The following is a 20,717-nucleotide window of genomic DNA, read 5'->3' as shown; positions in this document are numbered from 1 at the left end:
CTTGTTCACTCATGATATCCCACTGGAGGCCAACACCCTTTGAGAGAGCTCCAAATCTCTGTCCAAATGAGGAGACAAGGGCAATGAAGCACATATGCTCTGAGCATAGCAATGCTGGTGGTGGTGGCTTGTACTTCTGATATTGGAAAGCCCTCCTGGGGTCTGGAAAGGCAACAGCTGGCAGGGGAAGCTGCTGGTGTAGTACCTGAGTTCCTGAAGTGTTGCTGACAGGTCTGTTACTTGAAGCAGTAGTCTGATGGGAAGGGAAACACAGGTCAAACAAGCTTAAGGGGCCTTTTAATGTGTGCTTTGACTTGGAGGCATTTTGTTGCTGTTTTCTGTCAGGGTGCCCCTGCCCTTCCCAGCTTAGCTCAGACTTGGCATCTCTGGAGACAGACTCTTTTTGGCTTCCCAGGAGGAACAACATGTCTGGCAATGTGTGCAGTGCCCTGCTGCGAGATCCTGACTGCCTCCTGCCTCCAGATGCCTTTTCCAGAAAGCCATTTAGAGCCACAGATTGTTACTTGGATAACTCCTTTCCCTGATTCATTAGCAATGTGTAGTCTCTCCTGTAATACTCAAATCTGCCTGTGCCAAAGGCTGAAAGGGAGAGGCCATGTCTTTTAATAACCATGTGACGCAGTTGGAAAAAACTTTTGGACACATAGTTCTCTGGTGGCCTGAGCTGATGGGAACAGTCCAAGGGAGAGACACAGCTGGGTCCTGAGGGAGAGGGCACTGCAACTCCCTTTGGGTGTGTGATGGGTAACTGCTTGTGATTTCTGACCTTTCCTTCCCCCAGCATCACCCTAAGCTCCCCTGACCCCACCTGGAGAAGGCAGCAGGCCTTGAGATCGGCCCCAGCATGCTGCATATCTTGCAGGTCCTGTGTGTGGTGCTGTGTAATAACTGCTGGTGGCTGGGTTATGACTGTGTGATGTGGGCTCCATCCTGGAGATGAGGCTCCTGCCATGTGCAGATGGGAACTCTGCTGTCCCAGAGATGCTGTGGTGGATCCCAGGGGACAGTGCTGCTGTGTGACAGGCACATATCTGGGTCTCCCCACTCGGTATTATCTCTGCTGAAGGGGCCTTTGCTTTTTAAACTCTTTGCTGTTGATAACACTCAGTGTTGCTGTTAGCAGCTTCTGTTTCCTAGCCCAGGTGGAGGGACTTGGCTCTTACCTGCTGAACTGTTCCCTGGAAATATAAAGCTGTGGTAGCACCTGGGTGAGGGTTGTGGGTGTATGGCAGAAGGGTTTGGCACTCTGGTTGTGTTCCTGCTGCTGCAGAATATCCATCTCCTGAGTTTCCCCTCTTAGACCCCTTTGGTCTGAGGTGGGAGCTGACCGATCAGGACAAGCAGAGTGGGGATGATGGAGGAGACAGATGTCTGTTTACTGACATGTGCTGTAGGGTCCATACATGTCCTCTCTCACTGGCTGCCACCTTGTAACCAGAATCTGAGGAAGGCTCAAAAAGCAGAAGTTTTGTTGGGCCTTGTTGCTGAAGAGGGTTTTGCTGAGCACTGCAGTGCTGTATTTCCCTCTTAGAATCGCTGGATTTCACTGTTCAGGTAGCAGCTGTTGTTACTATTTTTTATTTCCAGCCCTTGTTGGGATTGATGTCACCTCCCTTCTGTCATACTGTACTGTGCCAGGCTGGTCTGGGGTTTGCTGTGGCTAGAGGGGTGCAGGAATGCAGCACACTGCACACTTGTTTCTCTGTTTGGCCTTTTAAAACAGGTGGGACAGATCAGACCCATGTTTTTACTAGGTTTTAACCTGCTTTTAAGGTCCTGCTCCTGCTGCATCTTAAAGCAATGATGTGTGGATAGAGGGTCTTTAAAACAAAATTCCCAATTCTTCTTCAATTCCTTTGCCCCAGCATATTAGTATGTCTGTGCTTCTGTTTTGGGCTTTTTCCTGATAATGAGCTAAGAATCCTTCTGGCCTCCTGGGAGAAGGGCTTATCCATTTCATCCTGCAGTTGTGGATGTGTGTGCCCAACTCTGTGGGAGTTGGAGGAAAGGGGTGCACTGGAAAGATCCCAGCAGAGGAAGAGGATTTCCTCTGAGGAGGAGTAACATGTGCAGACTGCTGTGCTCTCTGCAGCACAAGTTGCATGTGTGATGTTTTTTGCCTGCTTTCTCTCTCTTCCTCCTTCTCTCTCCCTGTATGCACCTATTTGGATAGGCTCTCTTAGCTGCCATTATGGGGCTGCCCAAAGCATGTCAGGGGGCTCAAGTTACTGGACAAGATAGTTAATCCCTTTATTGCCTCACAAGTTGGACACTTGCTGCTGCTATTGTGTTTGGGAGGGGGCCAGAGAACTTGCATCCCTCCCTCAGCTCCTGAGGCTGCTGAAGTGTGAGGACTCACATGATGGAACATGGTGGCTGTGGCTTTGCCAGCAATTCTGGGCACATGTGTACAGTCCTCCTTGCATGAGTGGGGAACTTGCAAACGACAGTGCAGTGAACTGGGACTGGGAATATGCAGCATGCAGGTAGTCATCCTCCCCTGGGCTCTCTGGGTGGCCTTGGGTGACACTGAGCCATGCTTTGTGGCAGGCTGGAGGATAGGGGCAGGACCAAGGTGTTGGGTGCTCTTATCTGTGACTCTGGATGTGCAGGGGCCTGTCCTCAGAGCTCTCTTATGCAGTAGCTCTTCACGTGACTGTCTTTTGGGTTTCAGGTGACAGGAAGCTCCAAAACTCTCAAGTACAGCTGAGATGTCTTATCTGCCCTTCAAGCTGAGAATCTTTGGTTAGAGGGGGGTCCTCACAGGCACCAGCAGGCCGTGCCAACTTCTCCAGCTGTTCCTAGCCACTCCTGCAACATTGGCAGCCTTCAAAGGTTAGTTATCATGTATGATAAGTAGATGGTTTACATGTGGTTGCTCCCTTGCTGTTTTAGTACTTCTAAGTCAGTATACAGGAGATAATCACGTAGCAGAAAGGCTTGGCTCTCTGAGTATTTGGGACCTGTGGGAGGCTCTGGAGACAACACTGGGACTTGCAAGCCCCCATAGCCCAGTTGTCTGGAGGGAAGGACTAGATTCTCCACAGCAGTCCTTTGAATAAAGTGTGACCTGATCTCTGTGGCTCTTCTGTGTGCATGTCTGGATCCTTCTCCCCAGACAATACCATGGTCTATTGCTTATTTCTTGTGTAGTGGGCAGTAAGTCGCTGGCACCTGGACTGAGGAGCTCTCTGGGCCAGGGAAAATGGGAAGACCCCCTTCTGAAGGCTGGGAGCTTGTGCTGGCATTGTTCTGTCCTAGCAGCTTCTTTTCCCTCTGTCTGTTACATCAAGTGTTTCTTTGGGGCCACTGTTCTCAGTGGCTACCTCTCTCTCCCTGCCCCTCATTAGTGTAGGGCTTGGCATGCCAGCAGGAGGGAGCCTCAGCAATGTCTGTGCCTTGATCGGATTTGTCAAGGCTCCTTCCCTTTTCTTCCTGTTCATTGAGGTCTGAAACAAAGCAAACAGAGGAGAGGAATTCCAAAGAATAGGAGTGAGGGAAGAGAGGAACGCTGGAGTGACAGGCTGCCCCTGCACACAGGCAGCCCCCTGCCTTGGTCTGGTGGGGCAGAGCTGGTGGCAGAGCATTTAGGGAGGTGAGGCCATTCCTTGGCAGCTCTATTCCCAGCTCTGGCAGCAGCTGTCTGTCTCCCTGTGCTGTGGGGCTCCTATCCTCATGCTCAGGTAGCTTCTGGAGTCTCAGGCTCGCTGCCTACTCTGCAGGGGCACGTGTGCCTGAGCACAGCTTGAGGGAAACTGCTTTGTTTGTCTTGGGCTGTGGTAAAAGTTTTCCCTCTTTACCTGTGTCAGGAAATTTTCCTCTGCCAGGCAGATCCAAAGAAGCATGACGTGGAGCTGAAAGTCCTGCCTGGGTGGAAGGGCAGTGAGGCAGTGGCCCCTCCCCATCTTGGAGCCAGATAAGTGCTGGAACAAGGCCCTTTTGTGCAGACAGGTGTGTGAAGTGGAGACAAACATTGCTCTGGCACTCATATTGCTTCCCAGGAGGCAGGAGACTCGGGAGGGGAGTCATGGCCAGCCAGACAAAGCTGCCACAGGTAAAGCTTTGTCCAGTCTGATAGATCTCCTTGCTCCCTCCTTTGTCATCCCCAGGCCCTCAGGCAGTTTGCCCTTCATCCTGCTCCTGACTCACCCATAGATTGGATCAGGGAAGGCAATAGGATGCTCAACAGCCCCAGTATAAAGCACTTGAGGTGAAATACATCCCTGCTAGTAACACCCTCCCCTTGCATTTAAGCTGCAGGGAACAGCCTTTAAGCCACAGTCTCTTCTTTCCTTTCCTTCTTCCTCCTTGTTCTCTACCTTCTGGCAATCTTTGCACTCCATGGTTTAATTAAAGAGCAGAGCAAAGTGCTTAGACTCCAAAATGTGCAGATTAAGGGGTTACTAATCCTCTTCCTCAATGGGTGCTCACATCCTGTCCAGCCTGTTATCAAGCTTCTGTTCCCTGAGTGGAAACTTGGCCAAACTTGAGACCTCTACCTCTTTTCCTGCCTGCTGCGCTGAGGAGGAAGGGTGAGGAGTGACAGGAGAGCCATGGGGGAGAAGCCAAGAGAGTTGTGGGCCTACAGAATTCTCGAGGTGGAATTATAGTCAGCACTGGCTATCTTTGCTTTTTGTGTCCTGTCTCGTTTTGGTACTCCAGGTGCAATAAAGCAGGGGTTTGGCGTTTTTCCTTGAGTGCTGTCTTCCTATTCTGACAAAATAAGCTTTCTGTCAGAGGAAGCAACTGCTTCCTTTTGTGTGTGTGCTTGTGTGTTTATTTACTGGGTGATTTGGTTCAGGTGTGTGCCTTCGCTGTGCATACACCCCTCTCTTGATTTCCCAGCAGTCTCCTCTGTGCTCTTATTCCCAGTGTATGCCCAGGTGCTGCAGAGCAGGAATCCCTCGCAGCAGTGGGAGGCTGGTGCCTGGCAGTGCTGCATGAGGCCGGTCACATCCTCATCTGGGGAGGCTGAGATCCCTTCATAGGGACGTACGGTGTCCGTGAGAAGAGGAAGGCGGATCCACATGGAGGCACTAGGAGGGAAGAAGGAGTAGTGAGGATGAGTGTGGTGGGAAGGGTCTTCCTAGAAGCATCCTGGAAGACCTGATCGCAGGATGACCTGAGATGTTATGCCTGTCCTGGTGCAGGCTGGGCACTGCAAAGAGGTTGCTGTGGATTGGAGAAGACATGAGCTTTTGTCCTCAGCCACTCACCTGCTGCTTGGTTGAGTTGAGCTATGCTGTTTCTTCCCTGCCTTTGTCCTTTAGTGTGCAAGTTCACGGTTTAGCTCAGCAGTGTGAGAAGCCCCAGGGATAGGAACACAAGGAGCAGCAGGAAGGGAGGAGGGCTAGTAATGAGTTTGGATGTTGAGAGTATTCTCCTTTCCACTGCCTGGCTTTGGGAACTGCCTCCCCTCTGGGATCCACTTCCCCTCCTTTTTTGCCCCCATTAGTCACTACCTCATTTCCAGTTTGCAAGATGCCCTATGTGGTTTTTTTGCAGGTAAGTTTTGTGTCTTAGCCTGGACAACAGTTTTTCCTCCAGTGTTGTCAGAGCCTCTTGGCAACGTGCAAGCTTCTCTGTAGCTCAGAATCCCTTCTGGTCATACAAAATGCCCAGGGCATCCTGAGTGGATGGCATATTGCTGCTTGGGTTTTTTAGAGCCTGCCCTGAGCCATTCTGGTTTGCTATTTATAGTGCAGTTGTTCCATTCCTGTGTGGATGAGCTGTGCTTTCAGCCTGACTTGGGCACTGAGGGCATTGGTGCCAGGAATAGCTTTGGACAGGGAAGATATAGGAGTGGCTGCTTGAGCACAGCTCCCAGTTTGAGCTAGTCCCTTGTGGAAGAGGTACTGGGCTGCATCCATGAGCTCGGCTGCTTTTCATGCAGAGGAGAGGGATCGCCTTTCACTGTCGGTCAGTGTGCGCCCGGCTGCTGGACTAGAGTTTGGCATTGTGAGAGATGGAATTGTCTGGCATTGTGAGAGATGGAATTTGGAGGAGTTGCTCCAGTGACTGATACCAGCAGGACTAGTGAGGGACCAGGGTGTCACGAGCCGATGGCATGAAGCTGTATCAGCAGAGGATTAGGTTGGTTATTAGGAAAAACCCAGAGGGTGGCTTGGGCACTGGAACAGGCTCCCAGGGAAGTGGTCACAGCACCAAGCCTGACAGAGTTCAAGAAGCTTATGGACAATGCTCTCAGGCACATGGTGTGATTTCTGAGGTTGTCCTGTGCTGAGCTGGGAGTTGGACTTGATGATCCTTATGGGTCCCTTCCAGCTCAGGATATCCTATGATTCTGTGCAGGGCAGTTGGCATGGGAAGCCCTGCTCCTAGCATGTCCTCCAAGCCCTGGTATGACCTTGTGTCTCCTGAACTGCTGCCCACTGGGCAGGTGGATCCCTTGTGGTGGGGTATCTGCCATTCCTTGCACAGGGCCCTGCTCTCTTCTCCCCAGGGAGTGTTTGCTAACCCCGAGGGAACTCAAGCTAAGGCCTGAAAGGAGCCTGCAGCACAAAACAAATCAACACCCTCCTCAGAACTGCTGCTTGGGCAGAGCTGTTCCAGCCTTTTGGCTCATGATGCTCTCACCTTGTCTGGAGACCAGAGCTAGACAAATAATTAATTGCTTGATTTAGTGCCCAAAATGAAAAGCTGGAGGGAGAAAAACTCAACACAGACAAATTTGAGAGACCCTTTATCTTTTATTTTGAATGCAATGCAGCTCAATTACAAACAAAACAATGCAAAATGAGACTTTTTTGCTTGGAAAACAACGCTTTTTGTTCTTGTCCAAAACTTGTAATGAAGGAGCAAATAGCTCTGAGCTGTCTGGAAACTGCAGTTTTCAATCAATAACTATTCAGCCAAAAACACTTACCCAGTTCTGCTGGTAACAATGCACAGCAGGCACCTGACAACCTGGCTCACAGCCATGCCTCTGGCACCTCCCCAGAGGTGGATGGTGTCATACCTCTTGTGAGCTTTTCCAGGTAGAGTGCCAATATGGGGTTGTTGGAGTCCCTTTGTCTCCTTTTTTTGCTGTAATTAACCTAATTAATTTTGCCTGAGGTGGTGCAGACTGCAAGCATGTGTAGGGGCTAAGTCTGGCCTGTTGTGCTGGGATATGCACAACATATCCCAGTCTCGCTTGTCCCACCAGGGAACACCACCTGGTGCAGGATGTTCAAGAGCATTTCAAGGGAGCAGGGGGATGTGGGGTTAGTCCCTACCCATGGGCACTGCCAGCTGGAAACTTGGGCTGTCAGTACCACACAGGATGAAACTCCCAGCCCTTGCTGTATTAGCAGGATGCTTGCTGGGTGTTCCAGCTGTGCTGATGGCAGAGCTGGAACTGGTGGAGGGCTTGCTGCAGGCTGCCTTGGAGAAAAGCTGGAGTTCCTGGCTGCTGGCCCTGCTCACTCTAACCCCAGGAACCATTGCAAGCCCGCAGTAGTGAAGTGTCAGGAAATGGCAGGGTAAACAGGTATTGATGCCCGTAGCACATCCGGAGAGCAGGACACGGTGAACTTAATAGATTCAGAGCTGGCCATTAGCTGCAGCACAAACATCAGCAAAAATGCAGATAGTAGAAACCTAATCCCATGAGAGAGGAAGGGAGCTAGAGATCAGCCCCTGTTGCTGCTCCTGTTTCAAGAGGCAGTTGGGGTCCCAGTGCCCAGGGCTGGTCCCTCCTGTGCCAAGCTGTGCTAGCCAGGGAGGCATGAGGAGGAGATTTGATTCAGCAGTTTGTGGCCTCTGTGTTTGTCCTCAGTTAGGCTTGAACTTCACCAGGCCCAGAGAAAGGCCAGTCAGTGTTGATACTTCACCTGCTGAGTATCCTCAAATGACTTGTAGTCCAGGGAGGTAAAGCTGGAATCAGTGTGTTGAACACCTCCCTGTGAGTTTCTTGGGGTCCTTCCAGCTTCTTCTTGGGCTTAAGAGGAATGAGAGCACTTGGGGACTGTGTTGCTGTCTGGGTGGGCCCCCTTTACTTTGCCTGAGAGTTGTGGCAGAATGCAGCTGCCCAGCCTGTGAGCACTGCAGGGTGTCTGGTAGGCTCAGGCCTCCCACGCCACACGCTTGCACATTCTGCTGTGGCACTGCTGTCCCCATGCATGCCCTGCGTGCCCCCTGTGGCTGACGCTCTGCTGGGCAGCTGGACCCAGTGCCTGGTTGCAGGCAGGAAGACTGACTCTGCAACGGCAGACTGTGTCTAGCAGGGCCTTGTGATCGGAGTGCCTGCCAAGAGGAGCTGCTCCCCTGATACATTCCTGGGTTTCAGACATGAAGAGGTAAGCAGCACGGCATTTCTGTCAGTCCCAGCCTGAGCTTGCTGGTTTCCTCTGGAAACAAGGAAACAGTCTGGTGACAAGAGTCGCTGCTTCAGCCAAGCTTGGAGCTTCAACACCCTTCAGAGACTTTTAGCTTCTCTTCCCCAAGTGCTGTGGTTCTGCCAGAGAAGGAGAAGATGGCTTTTCAGAATGACCTCTGGAGAATAAAAAACTGAACTCAGAGCAGCAGAATTGAGTGTGTGGTAATCTTACAGGCCTGAGAAGAGCTTGATGTTTGAGAATGAGCTGTAACTGAGGCACAGCTGCCTGTTGTTCCAGGAGGGTCCTTTCTGGGATTTTCTCAGTAGCTTGGTGGTGTCTGGAAGCAGTGGGAGATGAGGATGCTTCCTTTTGCAGCATGTGTTGGTATCCAACTGTGAGTGCTACTGGATCCCACCTCTAGAACACTCTGGTGGCTCTTTTGCCAGAGGTTGCTCTTTCCAGGGAAATACAAAGGTGAAACTCTCACTTAGGGTTTGCTTATCATAAGACTGGGGAGGGAGGGACGGCATGGTAATCCGGAGCATGGGGTTTTAATCCTGCTCCCCTGGCCAAATTCCATTCCGCCTCTGTAAATTCCTGCAGCTACCCTGCTCTGCACTGCCTGTGTGGTATCTGCTGGCTGGCACAGCCCCCCTCAAGCAGCAACATTTCAGGCATAGGGAGCAGGACAGGGAGGTGACCCTGAATCATAAGGTACTTTGTCAGATGGGTGCTGCAGTACACTTTAAAGGTGATCTGCTGAATGAGGAACCAGCCTGTCCCCTCCATCTGTAAGCGCAAAAGTGATTGTCCCCAGTTGCTTCTCTTCAAACTGTGGTGCCTTTTCTGAGTTCCCAGTCTGGCTGTGCAGCTCTTGTTGCAGCTTTTGGGCGTCTTCTCACCTTCTGCAAACCTGGGAAGCTGTTGTGTTGGGCTTCTACTGAGGCAGTCTAAGCAGGTCAGCTAAACTGTCACTCTTCCAAAAATGAGACCTGGGAAAATTTGCAGTTTCTTTCACCTACACCTAGGTAAGACAACAGACACCATAGCTCCATGAAATCACTCCTCTCCTGACTGCCCTGCAGCTCTTTACTGGGAACAGCCAGGCAACCTCTTCCCTTGTAATACCTAGGAGGGAGGCAGTAGAGGGGGCAGCAAGCTTGGGACTGTCCCTGTGCCCCTTCAGGCCTCTGGCTTGGTACCCACAGACAGTGTAGTTGTGCCTCAGCATGCCTCTGCAGGTACACATTAGCTCTAGAAGAGACAACAGGCTGAGACACCCACCCTCCCATGGGCCTTGCTGCCAATTGTGATGTGGGAAAACAGAGCTGCTCCCCTCTGTGCTTGCAGGGCTGGAGGAAACATGGTAATGTGATGGCAAAATTTCCGCTGCCAGCTCTCCCTAAACATTAACTGCTCACCTGATTATTACTGAGCCGTAGAGAGCGAAGGCCATTCAGGCTGAGCAATGGGGCCTACAAAGAAAAGGGGATTTCCTGCAAAAGAGTGGATCGTGGAGGAGTGGAGTGCCAGCACATGGGCAGCTCTCAGGAGGAGCCTGGGGCAAGCAAAGTGGCTGCACTTTCCCAGGAATGAAGGCTGCTTGTGCATGGAAGGGTGGCCGGCATACAGCCAGCTTTGGGCTCCTGCCCACGCATCAGAGGTTGGTGTGAGCACGCACTGGTGTTTGTGCAGCTGCCCAGCTCTGCTGGCATGACATTCTCTGTCCCCTGGCCATTGCCCTGTTGTCACTGGAGGCAGGGTGCCCCAGGCATAAGGCCTGGGTCCTGCCTGCCCCTTCCCTCGTATCCACCCTGGTCAGCTTCTTCCAGCTAGAGAGGGGACAGGGGTGCCTTTTTCAGTCCCAGTGGCTGTATCCTCTGATCCCTGCTGAAGCAGGAGCTGCTTGCTCCTGGGAAGAATGTGGGGGAGGGAGGATAACCTGCTGTGAGCAGCACTTCTGCCCCGCACCCACGCTGGGGTTGGAAGACGGCAGTATTGGGAAACCTCTCGTCTTTCTGCTGGCTGCGCTTGTCTGGTGAGCAAGGAGACTGAGGAGGGAGGGCGGAGAGGCCCCAGGCCGTGACTGCAGGGACGCTGGAGCCAGGAGCTTTATGTGCTGGGCCATGGCTGCTGGTACCCGCTGTGCCCCTTGCCAAGGAGCCGCTTCCAGCCTTGCCCTCCGCTTGCTGCGCCTCTAATGTTTCACAGAGAGGCTGTTTCTGGCTTGCCATCTTCACCCCCGTGAAGGCCCCTGCCGTGCCTGTGCTCCCCAGCAGCCTACCTGTTCCTGCCCTGGCTGGAGAGGGCCTGGCTGGGTCCCAGAGCACTCGCTCTCGGTGTTGGGAGCCGACGCGGTATGGTGGCCAGGACAAGCATGTGCAGAAGCTGCAGAGGTCAGCTGGAGCACGAGGCGGGTTCCTCTGCTGAAGCGGTGCTGTTGGCCGCGGGCTGCAGGTCTGCACTGCTCCCAAAGCATGGGTAAGTCCAGCGTGGCACTGCCTCAGCTGGAGCACATGCTGGATACCGTGGAGCAGGGGCAGGACGGTTCCTGCTGAGCATGTGCCCCGGGGCGGCTGGGGGAGCGAAGGGAAGGGGCCCTGCCCTGGGGAGCCGCCTGCTCAGCGGAGCAGCAGGGCAGCCCGGGCGTCTCCTCTCCCTGCCGGGGCAGGGCTGGGCTGAAGGGCGCTGCTGAGGAGCTGCTGCCTGTTGTACCGGGGCTCTGCAAGGGCAAGCAGGAGCTGCCCGAGCGTGAGGGAGGTAATCGTGCCTCCCAGGGCAGCCATCTGGGCGCTGCTGTGGCTGCGCGGGCAGGCCGGGACCCGCCTCACCTCACCCGGGGCTCTGGGGTGGGGGCCATTTACGTTGCATCGGAGGGCTGTGCAGGGGCTCCGCATCCCAGTCCTCTGCCTGCTGCCGCTCCTGGCCTTCTCCCACCGCACCCGGCCCCCTCCCGACGCCCGCGGTACTGGGCATTCCCGGCAAGGGCTTCTCCTGCTGCAGCCCCGGGCCAGGGCCGCTGCCTTTCCCAGCGGGGAAGGGGCCTGCGCTGTGGGGAGGGGGGAGCTGCAGGTAGAGCCTCTCTCTGCATAGTTAGCATTCCCAGCCCCGGCCTCCTGCCCCTCCTTCCACCATCCTGCTCACTCCTGGTATGCTGGGCAGGTCTGGTTGAACACTGCACCCTTTCAGTGAGCCTTGCACTTCTGGGCCAGAGCAAGGATGAGACAGTAGGGGAACAGCTCTTTCCCTTTCAGATCCACAGTGAGGCTTGCACTCTTGCTAAGTTGATGGGCAAGTGCTCTGATGGTGGCCAGTACATTTCTCTCTGGGTAGCAGCAAGGTCTGCATCCCATCCTCACCATATTTGCATCCCGGGTAGGCTGTGGAACCATTCTTTCCCAGTCATGGGGAGAACAGGTGGGCTCTGCCACCTTCCCAAGGCCCCCACAGATCTCTCTGTGAGGACAAAGTCTTCTGCACATGCCCCAGTAAAGGAGGAGGCAGGTGCTAGGAAGGGGGTAGATAATCCTGATCCTTCCTTTTTTTCACTGTGTGAAGGAGGGATTTTGAGGCCTGGGAGTGGGAAGGGAGTTGGAAGGAGGATGGATTCCTCCCAATTTACTTTGGGCAACTCTGTGCCCCTGGCGCTGGGGGCTCTTGAGTAGAAAGCGAATTTAATCTCTTGTTTTGTTTGTTCTTTCTTCCTCTGAAAGGGGGGCCGGCGGGGTGTGCGGGGGGAGCATGGGTTTGAGATCGGGGAGGAGGGGGAAAGTGTCAGATCTAGAAGGGAGGAGTAAAGGGAGGACAGGGAACGGCAGCCCCGGGAGGGAGCAGTAGCAGTGGGCTGCCAGCCGGCTTGGGAGGCGCCGGGGAAGCGGTGGAGGAGGCGGAGGGGAGAGGCAGGTAAGGAAACCAGCGCCTGGGGGAAGGCAAGCAGCCAGGTGAGGAGTAGCACAAGGGGTGGCAGGAAGGGTGGGGGTCTTATGAGGTGTGGGATAGATGGATCCTTGGGTGCCTCTGGGAGAGGTGAAAACTGACTTGCTGCTGGTCCCATCTGGTCCCGCAGAATTGCCATCCTAGTAGTGTGTTCACATGCAGGCTGGGGAGAGAGTACCATTCCTGGAGTGAGGGGCCATGTGGGCAAGTGGGAGCAGGACGGATGCTGCTGTGTGCCATCACCTTCTCTCTCCTTTGTTTGTGCTAAAGTTGTTTCCCTGCCCCTCTGCTTCCCCTGGGTGCTGGCTGACCTCCTCGGCCTTTTCTCACCATGCCCCTCCAGCGTGGCCTGAACAGCCCTCCAACTTTGTGTGCACCTCAGCATGTGAGATGGGAGACAGGCTGGCAGCAGCGTGTGGAGATCTCGCCATGTCCAGCACGGCCCGTGGCTGTGGCAGGGAGAAGGGGTGCCTGGGCCTGGTGTGCTCCATGCGTCAGCTCCCCGTTTTCCCTGCCATGCCTGTGCTTGGCCTGCTCTGTAGAGCACAAAAGCAGGTCAAGCACGGGCCTGGCTTGCAGGGAGTGGTGATGCCAGTAGGCACCTTCTCTGCCAGGTGCAGCTCTCAGGGGCCGTGCCGCGGGAGCTCAGCTGTAGCTCCAATGGGCTGGCGTGGCCGTGCTCCCGCGGGCTGGCCATGCCCCAGCCCTTTTAGAGCCGGGGTATCCCTCACCGAGGGTGGATGGGGCCATTCGTCTGCAATTGCTCCAGCGGGCTGGAGCTTGCACCCGGCCCCAGGGGCCGCGGGGAGGGTCGGGGGCCGCGGTATGTGTTCTCCTAGGCTCCAGCCCCCGCGGCCCCATGGGCATCTGCACATCAATGGGCTCCAGCGGGGCGTGTGCAGGGGGAGCAGACCCTAATCCGGCCCATTCAGCCCGACGGCAGCTTTTGTTGTCCAGATGTTGCTGCGCCGAGGGTGCGGAGCCGCGGGCAGGGGTGCAGAGCGAGGGCAGGCTGCAGCGGGGGGCAGGCGTCTCCTTCCCCGTGGGGTTTTTGCCTGCCCGGGCGCCTGGCTCCGCGGGGCCCCGGCGGGAGCAGGGCTGAGCCTGCCTTGAGAGCGTCCTGCCGGCGGCGGAGCAGTGAAAGCGGCCTAACACGCGTGGCAGAGCGCGGCGGGGTGGGGAGGCTGCCCCGGCCGCCCCATCCCCCATTGTGGCCGGGGAGCGACTTTCGCCCAAGTGTTTGGGGTTTTCCCACCGAAGTGGGCGGGCGGCGGCGCTTGGGTGCGGGAGTTCCCCGAGCCCCCCGGCCCTGCGTGGGCCGCGCTCCGGCCGAGGCGGCGGGGGAGGCACCGCGCTCCTCCCACGGGCAGGCTCCGCGACCCGCCGCCCAGCTCGGGAGGACCTCCTAGCATTATTATCCCTCCTCTCCTCTGTGAGCCCTAGGCCTGTGGGATGGAAGGGAGCAAGGCACAAAACTGGGGTAAAATCTCTCAGAAACCTCCTTCCTATCCCCATTCCCCTCCATATTTGAGGTCCCCCCCACAGGCTCTGCAGTCCAGTCCAGATGGCGGGACAAGTCGAGGGGGGGTAAAAGTTCCATCATGGGCAGGAGTGTGCTGTCTGGGCATCCGTTTCACTCCTTGAGTTGCCCATTTATGTCCTGGAGGAGCAGGTGATGGAGGATGTCCTGCTGGGGAAATGTTGGCACACCTGAGTGGGGGCTACTGGTGACGCCTCTCTCTTTTCCCCTGTCCCTCACAGGCTCTAGGATGCCAGGGCCAGCCGGACTCGGGTTGCCCACCTGATCCTTGTTGCCCGTGTCCTGCCAGCACATCATGTTGCGCTCCTGGCGCACGAAGCTGAAGTTGCTGCTCGCCACAGTGACCCTGGCCATTCTCCTCTCCTGGCTCTACCTCTTTGTGGGAAGCCTCGAATGTGAGTGAGTCCTTCTTGTCCTCCTCAAATCAAGGGACAGTCCACAACAGAGGGTGGGCAGCAGGGGATTAGGCCTTGGGATGGCTGCTCTGGCCATGCAAGTTACTGCAGGTGAATTTGACTTTAGGACATCTCCAGGGACATCTCTGAAGATCAGGGGAACATAGCTGAGATGTTGGCTGGGCATTTGTGAGATATGCCTGGACCTCTCAGTTGTGGTTCTGCCCCAACATTCACACGTGGGCTCTCCTGGCCTTGCCATGCCCTTTGCATGTCCATATCTGTTCCACAGATGGCCGCTTCCTCCTGCTGCCACCCTGTCTGGGCGAGCAGCCGAGCCGGGATGTGGAGCGGGAGGCGCTGGCCTCACGTGTGCGCAGGGTGGAGGAGGAGAATCAGCAGCTCCGGCTGCAGCTCAGCCAGGCTCAGGCCGAGGGCAGCGATGGCAGCCCGCAGTGGGGGGCTTCTGCCGAGGACAGAGACCCCCCTGGGGGCGAGAGGAGCAACCACACAGCCTGTGCCAAGCAGCGGACAGTGCACAAGTGTGAGGTGGGTGATGGCACCAGCATGGTGGCATTGTGGATAGGGAATGTTGGGTGGGAGGCTGGGACCCTGTGGAGCATGGATATATGAGCACCTCACCTGGCACTGCTCTTCCTGTGCTCTGGCCATGCTGGGGCCTCATCCTGGCTCTCCACAGTGCTCAGTGGGTGAGGGTATTTTCCTTCTCCAGAGAAGGAGACCAGACAGGAGGAGTGGCAGCAAGACTCATATTCCCACTTCTGAGTTAGGGAACTCCCACCCCTCTTTGTGGCTCCTTCTGCATGGGAAAGGTTGGGTTTTGAAGCCTCTCCCTGTAGTGTGGTCCCAGGCAGGAGGTGACAGCCCTGCAGGGAGGAGGTGTCCAGTCTCAAAAACGCACCGTTTGTCTTTGGGCAGCTCCTTCATGTTGCAATTGTGTGTGCTGGGCACAACGCGAGCCGGGACGTGGTCACGCTGGTGAAATCCATCCTCTTCCACAGGTAATGAGGAGACCTTGTGCCAGCAGCCTGCTGGTTGGGGTTCTCAGATGAGCTACTGCAGGCTGCAGCAGGCAGTGCTGCAGAAGAGGGGCTTTAGGACCTCTCTCTACCCTTTGTGCTTAGAGTGGCACAGTGGAATTTGTTTCCCCTGGAGGGTTTTTTTTCCATTTGCCCCCTCGGCTGATATCTGTCCATGGGTGGGATGGGGAACTATGTCCTCTTTATGCTGCTGTGATGCTGAATGTTGCTGTGCTTGCCCTTGGCAGGAAAAACCCCCTCCACTTTCACTTCATCACGGATTCAGTGGCCCATCAGATCCTTCAGACACTCTTCCAGTCCTGGATGGTGCCTTCCGTCCACGTCAGCTTCTACAATGCTGATGACTTGAAGGCAGGTGCTTGCCCTCCCTTTACCCTGTCCCAAGCCAATGCTTAGAGGGTCAAGGGGAGCAGCAGAGAGGGATGAGTGGATGGAGGATGAGTAACTTTTTCTTGTTGATCCTTCTCACCCCCTCCTCTTTCTGGGCTTGTTGCTGGTGCTGCTGAGAGGGGAGCCCAAGGCTGGTACTGGCAAAGTGGGGAAGTGCCTTGTGGTAGCAGTGCGCCTGTGGCAGAGCTGAGTGAGACACTGGAGTCCAGGTGGGGATTCTGGTGGCTGGAGGAAATGCTCTAGGCTTGGCTGGCTCCACAGCTCTGCATGACCCTTCTGTTGTTGGCCTCCTCTGCATGGGGTTCCAGGACACACAGCTGCCCAGGCAGGGGAAAGGCATGGCCATGCCTGGCCCTGAGGTGTGTTGCCTTGCAGCCAGAGGTGTCATGGATCCCCAACAAGCACTACTCTGGCATCTACGGACTGATGAAGCTGACACTTACCAAGGCACTACCCTCCAACCTCTCCAAAGTCATTGTCTTGGACACGGACATCACCTTTGCCACCGACATTGCTGAGCTCTGGGCTGTCTTTGGAAAGTTTTCTGGTGAGGATAGGGTGCTCCTGGGGCCCTGGCAGGGGGCCTTGGATGCTGGGCTCAGGGTGGCAGTGCCTGCCTGCCACAGCACCAACACAGTGGGTTTGCTTGGGCCCTCTGAACCAACAGCAAGATGACCTGCATCCACGTCCCTCTGTTTTCTCAGAAAAGCAGGTGATTGGGCTGGTGGAGAACCAAAGTGACTGGTACTTAGGCAACCTGTGGAAAAACCACAAACCATGGCCAGCCCTGGGACGTGGCTTCAACACAGGTGAGTGTGGGCTGCCAGGGTGGCAGGTGCAGCCTCATGGCACATGCAGCTGAGGTGGTACTTGGCACAGGGAGACTGGGTAAAGTAGGAAGGTGGTGGGAACAAGAGGAGTGCTACAGCATCCCAGGGTTGTGGCTGGGCACAGAGAAGTGGCATGTCCCAGGGGCTGAAGGCATGCAGGCAGCTGTGCCTCAGCTCTTTGGTGGCTGAGTGCTCTCTCAGTGACCCTGTGCCCTCTCCCCTGGCCCTCAGGGGTGATCCTGCTCCTGCTGGACCGCCTGCGCCGCCTGGGCTGGGAGCAGATGTGGCGGCTGACAGCAGAGCGGGAGCTGATGAGCATGCTCTCCACCTCGCTGGCTGATCAGGTAACTGTCCCTCCTCTGGGACAGGCTGGTCCTTCTGCATTCCCACAGCACTGCAGGCACAGGGGATCTTCCTCATCCACCAGTGCACTCACCTTTCTCTCTCCTAGGATATCTTCAATGCGGTGATCAAGCAGGACCCATCCTTGGTGTACCGCCTTCCCTGCTTCTGGAATGTGCAGCTCTCTGATCACACCCGCTCAGAGCAGTGCTACACTGAGCTCTCAGATCTCAAGGTGGGTGGGGTTGTTGCTTTTGAGACTGGGGAGGGCCTGAAGCACAGTGCAGGCACTGGAAGTCCAGGGGAGTCAGCATGGGGTCTGAGGGTTTGGGGAGCCTGGTGCTGCTGACTTCCCTTACATGGGGTGACACACTACTGCTCAGGTGATCCACTGGAACTCGCCCAAGAAGCTGCGGGTGAAGAACAAGCACGTGGAGTTCTTCCGTAACCTCTACCTAACCTTCCTGGAGTACGATGGGAACCTGCTGCGCAGAGAGCTTTTTGGCTGTGCCAGTCTTCCCAGCCCACCCAGGGACCAGGTGAGGCTGACTGCAACTCTGCCCTCAGCTGCAGAGCTCTGGGTGGGCAGAGACCTCATGCAGCTGCCCCTGGGGTTCCTACTCTCCCTCACCTTCATGGTGTTGCAGTTGCAGCAGGCGCTGGAGGAGTTGGATGAGGATGATCCCTGCTATGACTTCCGCCAGCAGCACCTCATGCAGCACCGCATCCACCTGTTCTTCCTGCAGTATGAGTTCCTGGCCTTTCCCAACCCCACCGATGTCACCCTCGTGGCCCAGCTCTCCATGGACAGGTACTCGCCAGTAGAACTGGTGGGAGGTTGGAACCCACATCCACGCCTCTGGATAGGCTCTACAGCTTAGGAGCTACCAGGGAATCTCATTTCATCCTTTTCACGCCAGCATTTGGCAGTGAGAAACAACAACCCAAGCTGGGAACATCAGTTCTTCCTGCTCCTTCCTGAGCCGGGCATGACTGGCATGTGGCTCTCTGGAGGCACCCAGTTGTAGGTTTGGTTCAGAAGCTGCCTCAGGGCAGGTCTGGTGCTCAGGCTGTGCCCTCTGCTCCAGGTTACAGATGCTGGAGGCCATCTGCAAGCACTGGGCAGGCCCCATCAGCCTGGCGCTGTACATGTCGGACGCCGAGGCGCAGCAGTTCCTGCGCTACGCCCAGGCCTCGGAGGTGCTGAGCGCCCGCCGCAACGTGGCCTACCACATTGTCTACAAGGAGGGGCAGTTCTACCCCATCAACCTCCTGCGCAACGTGGCCTTGGCCAACACGCAGACCCCGTACGTCTTCCTGACGGACATCGACTTCCTGCCCATGTATGGCCTCTACGATTACCTCAGGTAAGGCCTTTTCCAGCTGGCTCTTGCTCAGCCTGCTGGGCTCCCCAAGCACCAGAGTTTTCAGGAAATGCTCTGGGTAGCAACTCTCAATAGGCAGAGGCTGTTTCCTTTGTGTTCAACCTTGGGGTCCGGCCCTTATTTTTGTCAGACACCAGTAGATGAGGAAGGAGCTGTGGCTTTGAGAGTTCCCCTGTTCCTTCTATCCCTGCATGGTACCACTGCAAATTCTCAAAACCCATTAATACCCATGTGGAGTAGTGGGCAGGCTGGAGGGGCTGAGGAAGGAGGCTGTGGCTATGTCTCACAGTCAGGGAGACCTCACACCCTTCCTACTACTACAGGAACTCCATCCAACAGCTGGAGCTGCCCCAGAGGAAGGCAGCTCTCATCGTGCCAGCATTTGAGACCCTGCACTACCGTCTGACCTTTCCCAAATCCAAAGCAGAGCTGCTCTCCATGCTGGACATGGGCTCCCTCTACACCTTCAGGTAGGGACTAGCATTGTGCCACCATCCAAGCAGAAGTCAGCTCTGTACCCTTGCGGCTTGAGGCTGTGCACCCCCTGTCTCAGAGTGGGGTAGCAGACCCCCTGCATCCTCTACTGCCTCAGTCTCCATTTCCATCTCCCTGTAGGTACCACGTGTGGCCAAAAGGCCACGCCCCAACAGACTACGCCAAATGGCGGACGGCCACCGTGCCATACCGTGTGTCATGGCAGCCAGACTTCGAGCCTTACGTTGTAGTGAGGCGAGACTGCCCCAGGTATGACCAGAGGTTCGTCGGCTTCGGCTGGAACAAAGTGTCCCACATCATGGAGCTGGATGCACAGGTGGGTGTGGGGCTCCTGGCACCGCCGGGTGTTGGGGGCCCGTGGCTGGGCAGTGACATGTGGGTGCCACCAAGCCGATGATGGTAAGGGCTGCTGCTCTGTCCCCAGGAGTATGAGCTGCTGGTCCTGCCCAATGCCTTCATGATCCACATGCCCCATGCCCCCAGCTTCGACATCTCCAAGTTCCGCCTGAGCGTAGGGTACCGGGGCTGCCTCCAGACCCTGCGGGAGGAGTTCCACCAGGACCTGTCACGGCGATACGGGGCTGCTGCACTCAAATACCTCACTGCCGAGAGAAGCCTGTGATGCTTGGGGACACTGGGTGCGGGGTACAAGCAGCACACTGGAGAAGGGATGGCGCATGGCCTCCCTCCTGCCTCTGCCCACCACCACCGCCCAGCCCGAGGGAACTGAGTCGGCAGCACAGCCTCTCCAGCCCACCAAAGGGATGCCTGTAGATAAGGTGGAAGACAACAGCTGCAAGAACAGGCAGTGCCTGCAGGTCAAGCTGCTCCAGCCTTCCTGTGTTACAGGGGAACCTCCCCATGCCAGGGGCCAGGGGTGGGATCTCCTCTCTTCCTTCTTTTAGCCAATGTGAATTCCCAGTCTTCATTAGTTCACCTCACCTTGAGGCCTGGCTCCTCCAGAGATCTGGGAGCTGTACCTTACCCTGTTCTGCCTCTGCTCAATGGCCCCAGGTCTCAGTCTGCAAGGCCCTCAGGGGCTTTGTTGAGTTGGAGATGAGGTCGTACAGCAACCCTTTACATCCTTTGTGGAGCAGGCTCAGAGGAAGTCCCGGCCCCCTGAGACGAGTGGCCAGGGAGTACTGCAAGTAGTTGGAGCCTTGGTTCAAACCCAGATCAAGGCTGGCTGTTTAATGGAGGTAAATATTATTATTCCTCATCTGTATGGATGCAGTCTCCAGTGGAACTGGCTCCGTACAGGTGGTGTGGGAGTCACCCAGAGCAGGATGAGCTCCCAGACCAGAATGGGCTGTCTGCTGTTGCCAGCAGTGAGCTCCCAGGATGGACCTCCCAGCTGGGAGCAGGCATGCTGGTGACAGATCCTCTCCTGTGCTGCTGTTGCCCCACAGGGCAGGGCTGCCAACCATCCCCAAAACAGCAGCTTCATGGGCCAGCAGAGGCTGGGAGAAGTTCCCAGTGAGGCCCACCCTGCTCCTCCCCAGTTCTCGGCAGCACAGTTGTTGCCATCAACAATCAGGGACATGGCTGGCACTGGACAAGAGGATAGCTGAACATTGTGGGGGAAGGAACCCCATGCTGGGAGCAGCTTGACTGGACACTGTTCTATCGCTATCACACACTGGAGCACAGAGGATGCATTGCATTCCTCACACTATTTAAATTATTTAATACTTTTCTCATAAGAATTCAGTAATTAGAGTTTCTGGGTTTTATTTTTAATCTTTTCTTCTTCCCAGATGATTTTGCTGGTGGCCCTGGAGGCTCTCCAGGCCAGCTGCTGCTGCAGTCTCCACTGTTCTCTTCTTAGCTTTGCTCTGGGCTGCAAGGGCCTGCTCTGTACAGGGTGAGGATTTCCGTCCATGGTGGGAGCGGCTAAGAGGAACCATAAAAAGTGCGGGGTATGGAAAGGGCACAAACGCCTCTTGCTTATTCTCTCTTTTTAATTTAATTTTTAAATTAAAGCTTTTTTATTCTTTTTCA

At 55.7% G+C, this 20,717-nt stretch overlaps 1 protein-coding gene across 1 annotated transcript in view; it reads left to right on the top strand.

The window, feature by feature from the left end:
* Positions 1–20,717, top strand: part of LARGE2 (LARGE xylosyl- and glucuronyltransferase 2) — a 23,898-nt gene extending 3,181 nt beyond the window's left edge. The window contains exons 2-15 of the mRNA XM_058806319.1: positions 14,040–14,213; positions 14,506–14,762; positions 15,153–15,235; positions 15,502–15,629; positions 16,044–16,211; positions 16,369–16,473; positions 16,726–16,838; positions 16,946–17,071; positions 17,220–17,375; positions 17,484–17,647; positions 17,925–18,203; positions 18,545–18,691; positions 18,837–19,032; positions 19,141–20,717. Of these exons, the coding sequence (XP_058662302.1) occupies positions 14,114–14,213; positions 14,506–14,762; positions 15,153–15,235; positions 15,502–15,629; positions 16,044–16,211; positions 16,369–16,473; positions 16,726–16,838; positions 16,946–17,071; positions 17,220–17,375; positions 17,484–17,647; positions 17,925–18,203; positions 18,545–18,691; positions 18,837–19,032; positions 19,141–19,338 (2,220 nt within the window). The 5' untranslated portion in view covers positions 14,040–14,113 and the 3' untranslated portion in view covers positions 19,339–20,717. The remainder of the gene's footprint in view (positions 1–14,039; positions 14,214–14,505; positions 14,763–15,152; positions 15,236–15,501; positions 15,630–16,043; positions 16,212–16,368; positions 16,474–16,725; positions 16,839–16,945; positions 17,072–17,219; positions 17,376–17,483; positions 17,648–17,924; positions 18,204–18,544; positions 18,692–18,836; positions 19,033–19,140) is intronic.

Source organism: Ammospiza caudacuta, chromosome 6 (genome assembly GCF_027887145.1).
Source record: "Ammospiza caudacuta isolate bAmmCau1 chromosome 6, bAmmCau1.pri, whole genome shotgun sequence".
NCBI classification, from domain to species: domain Eukaryota; kingdom Metazoa; phylum Chordata; class Aves; order Passeriformes; family Passerellidae; genus Ammospiza; species Ammospiza caudacuta.
Note: the sequence above shows the minus strand (reverse complement) of the source record. Positions and strands in the feature narration are given on the sequence as shown.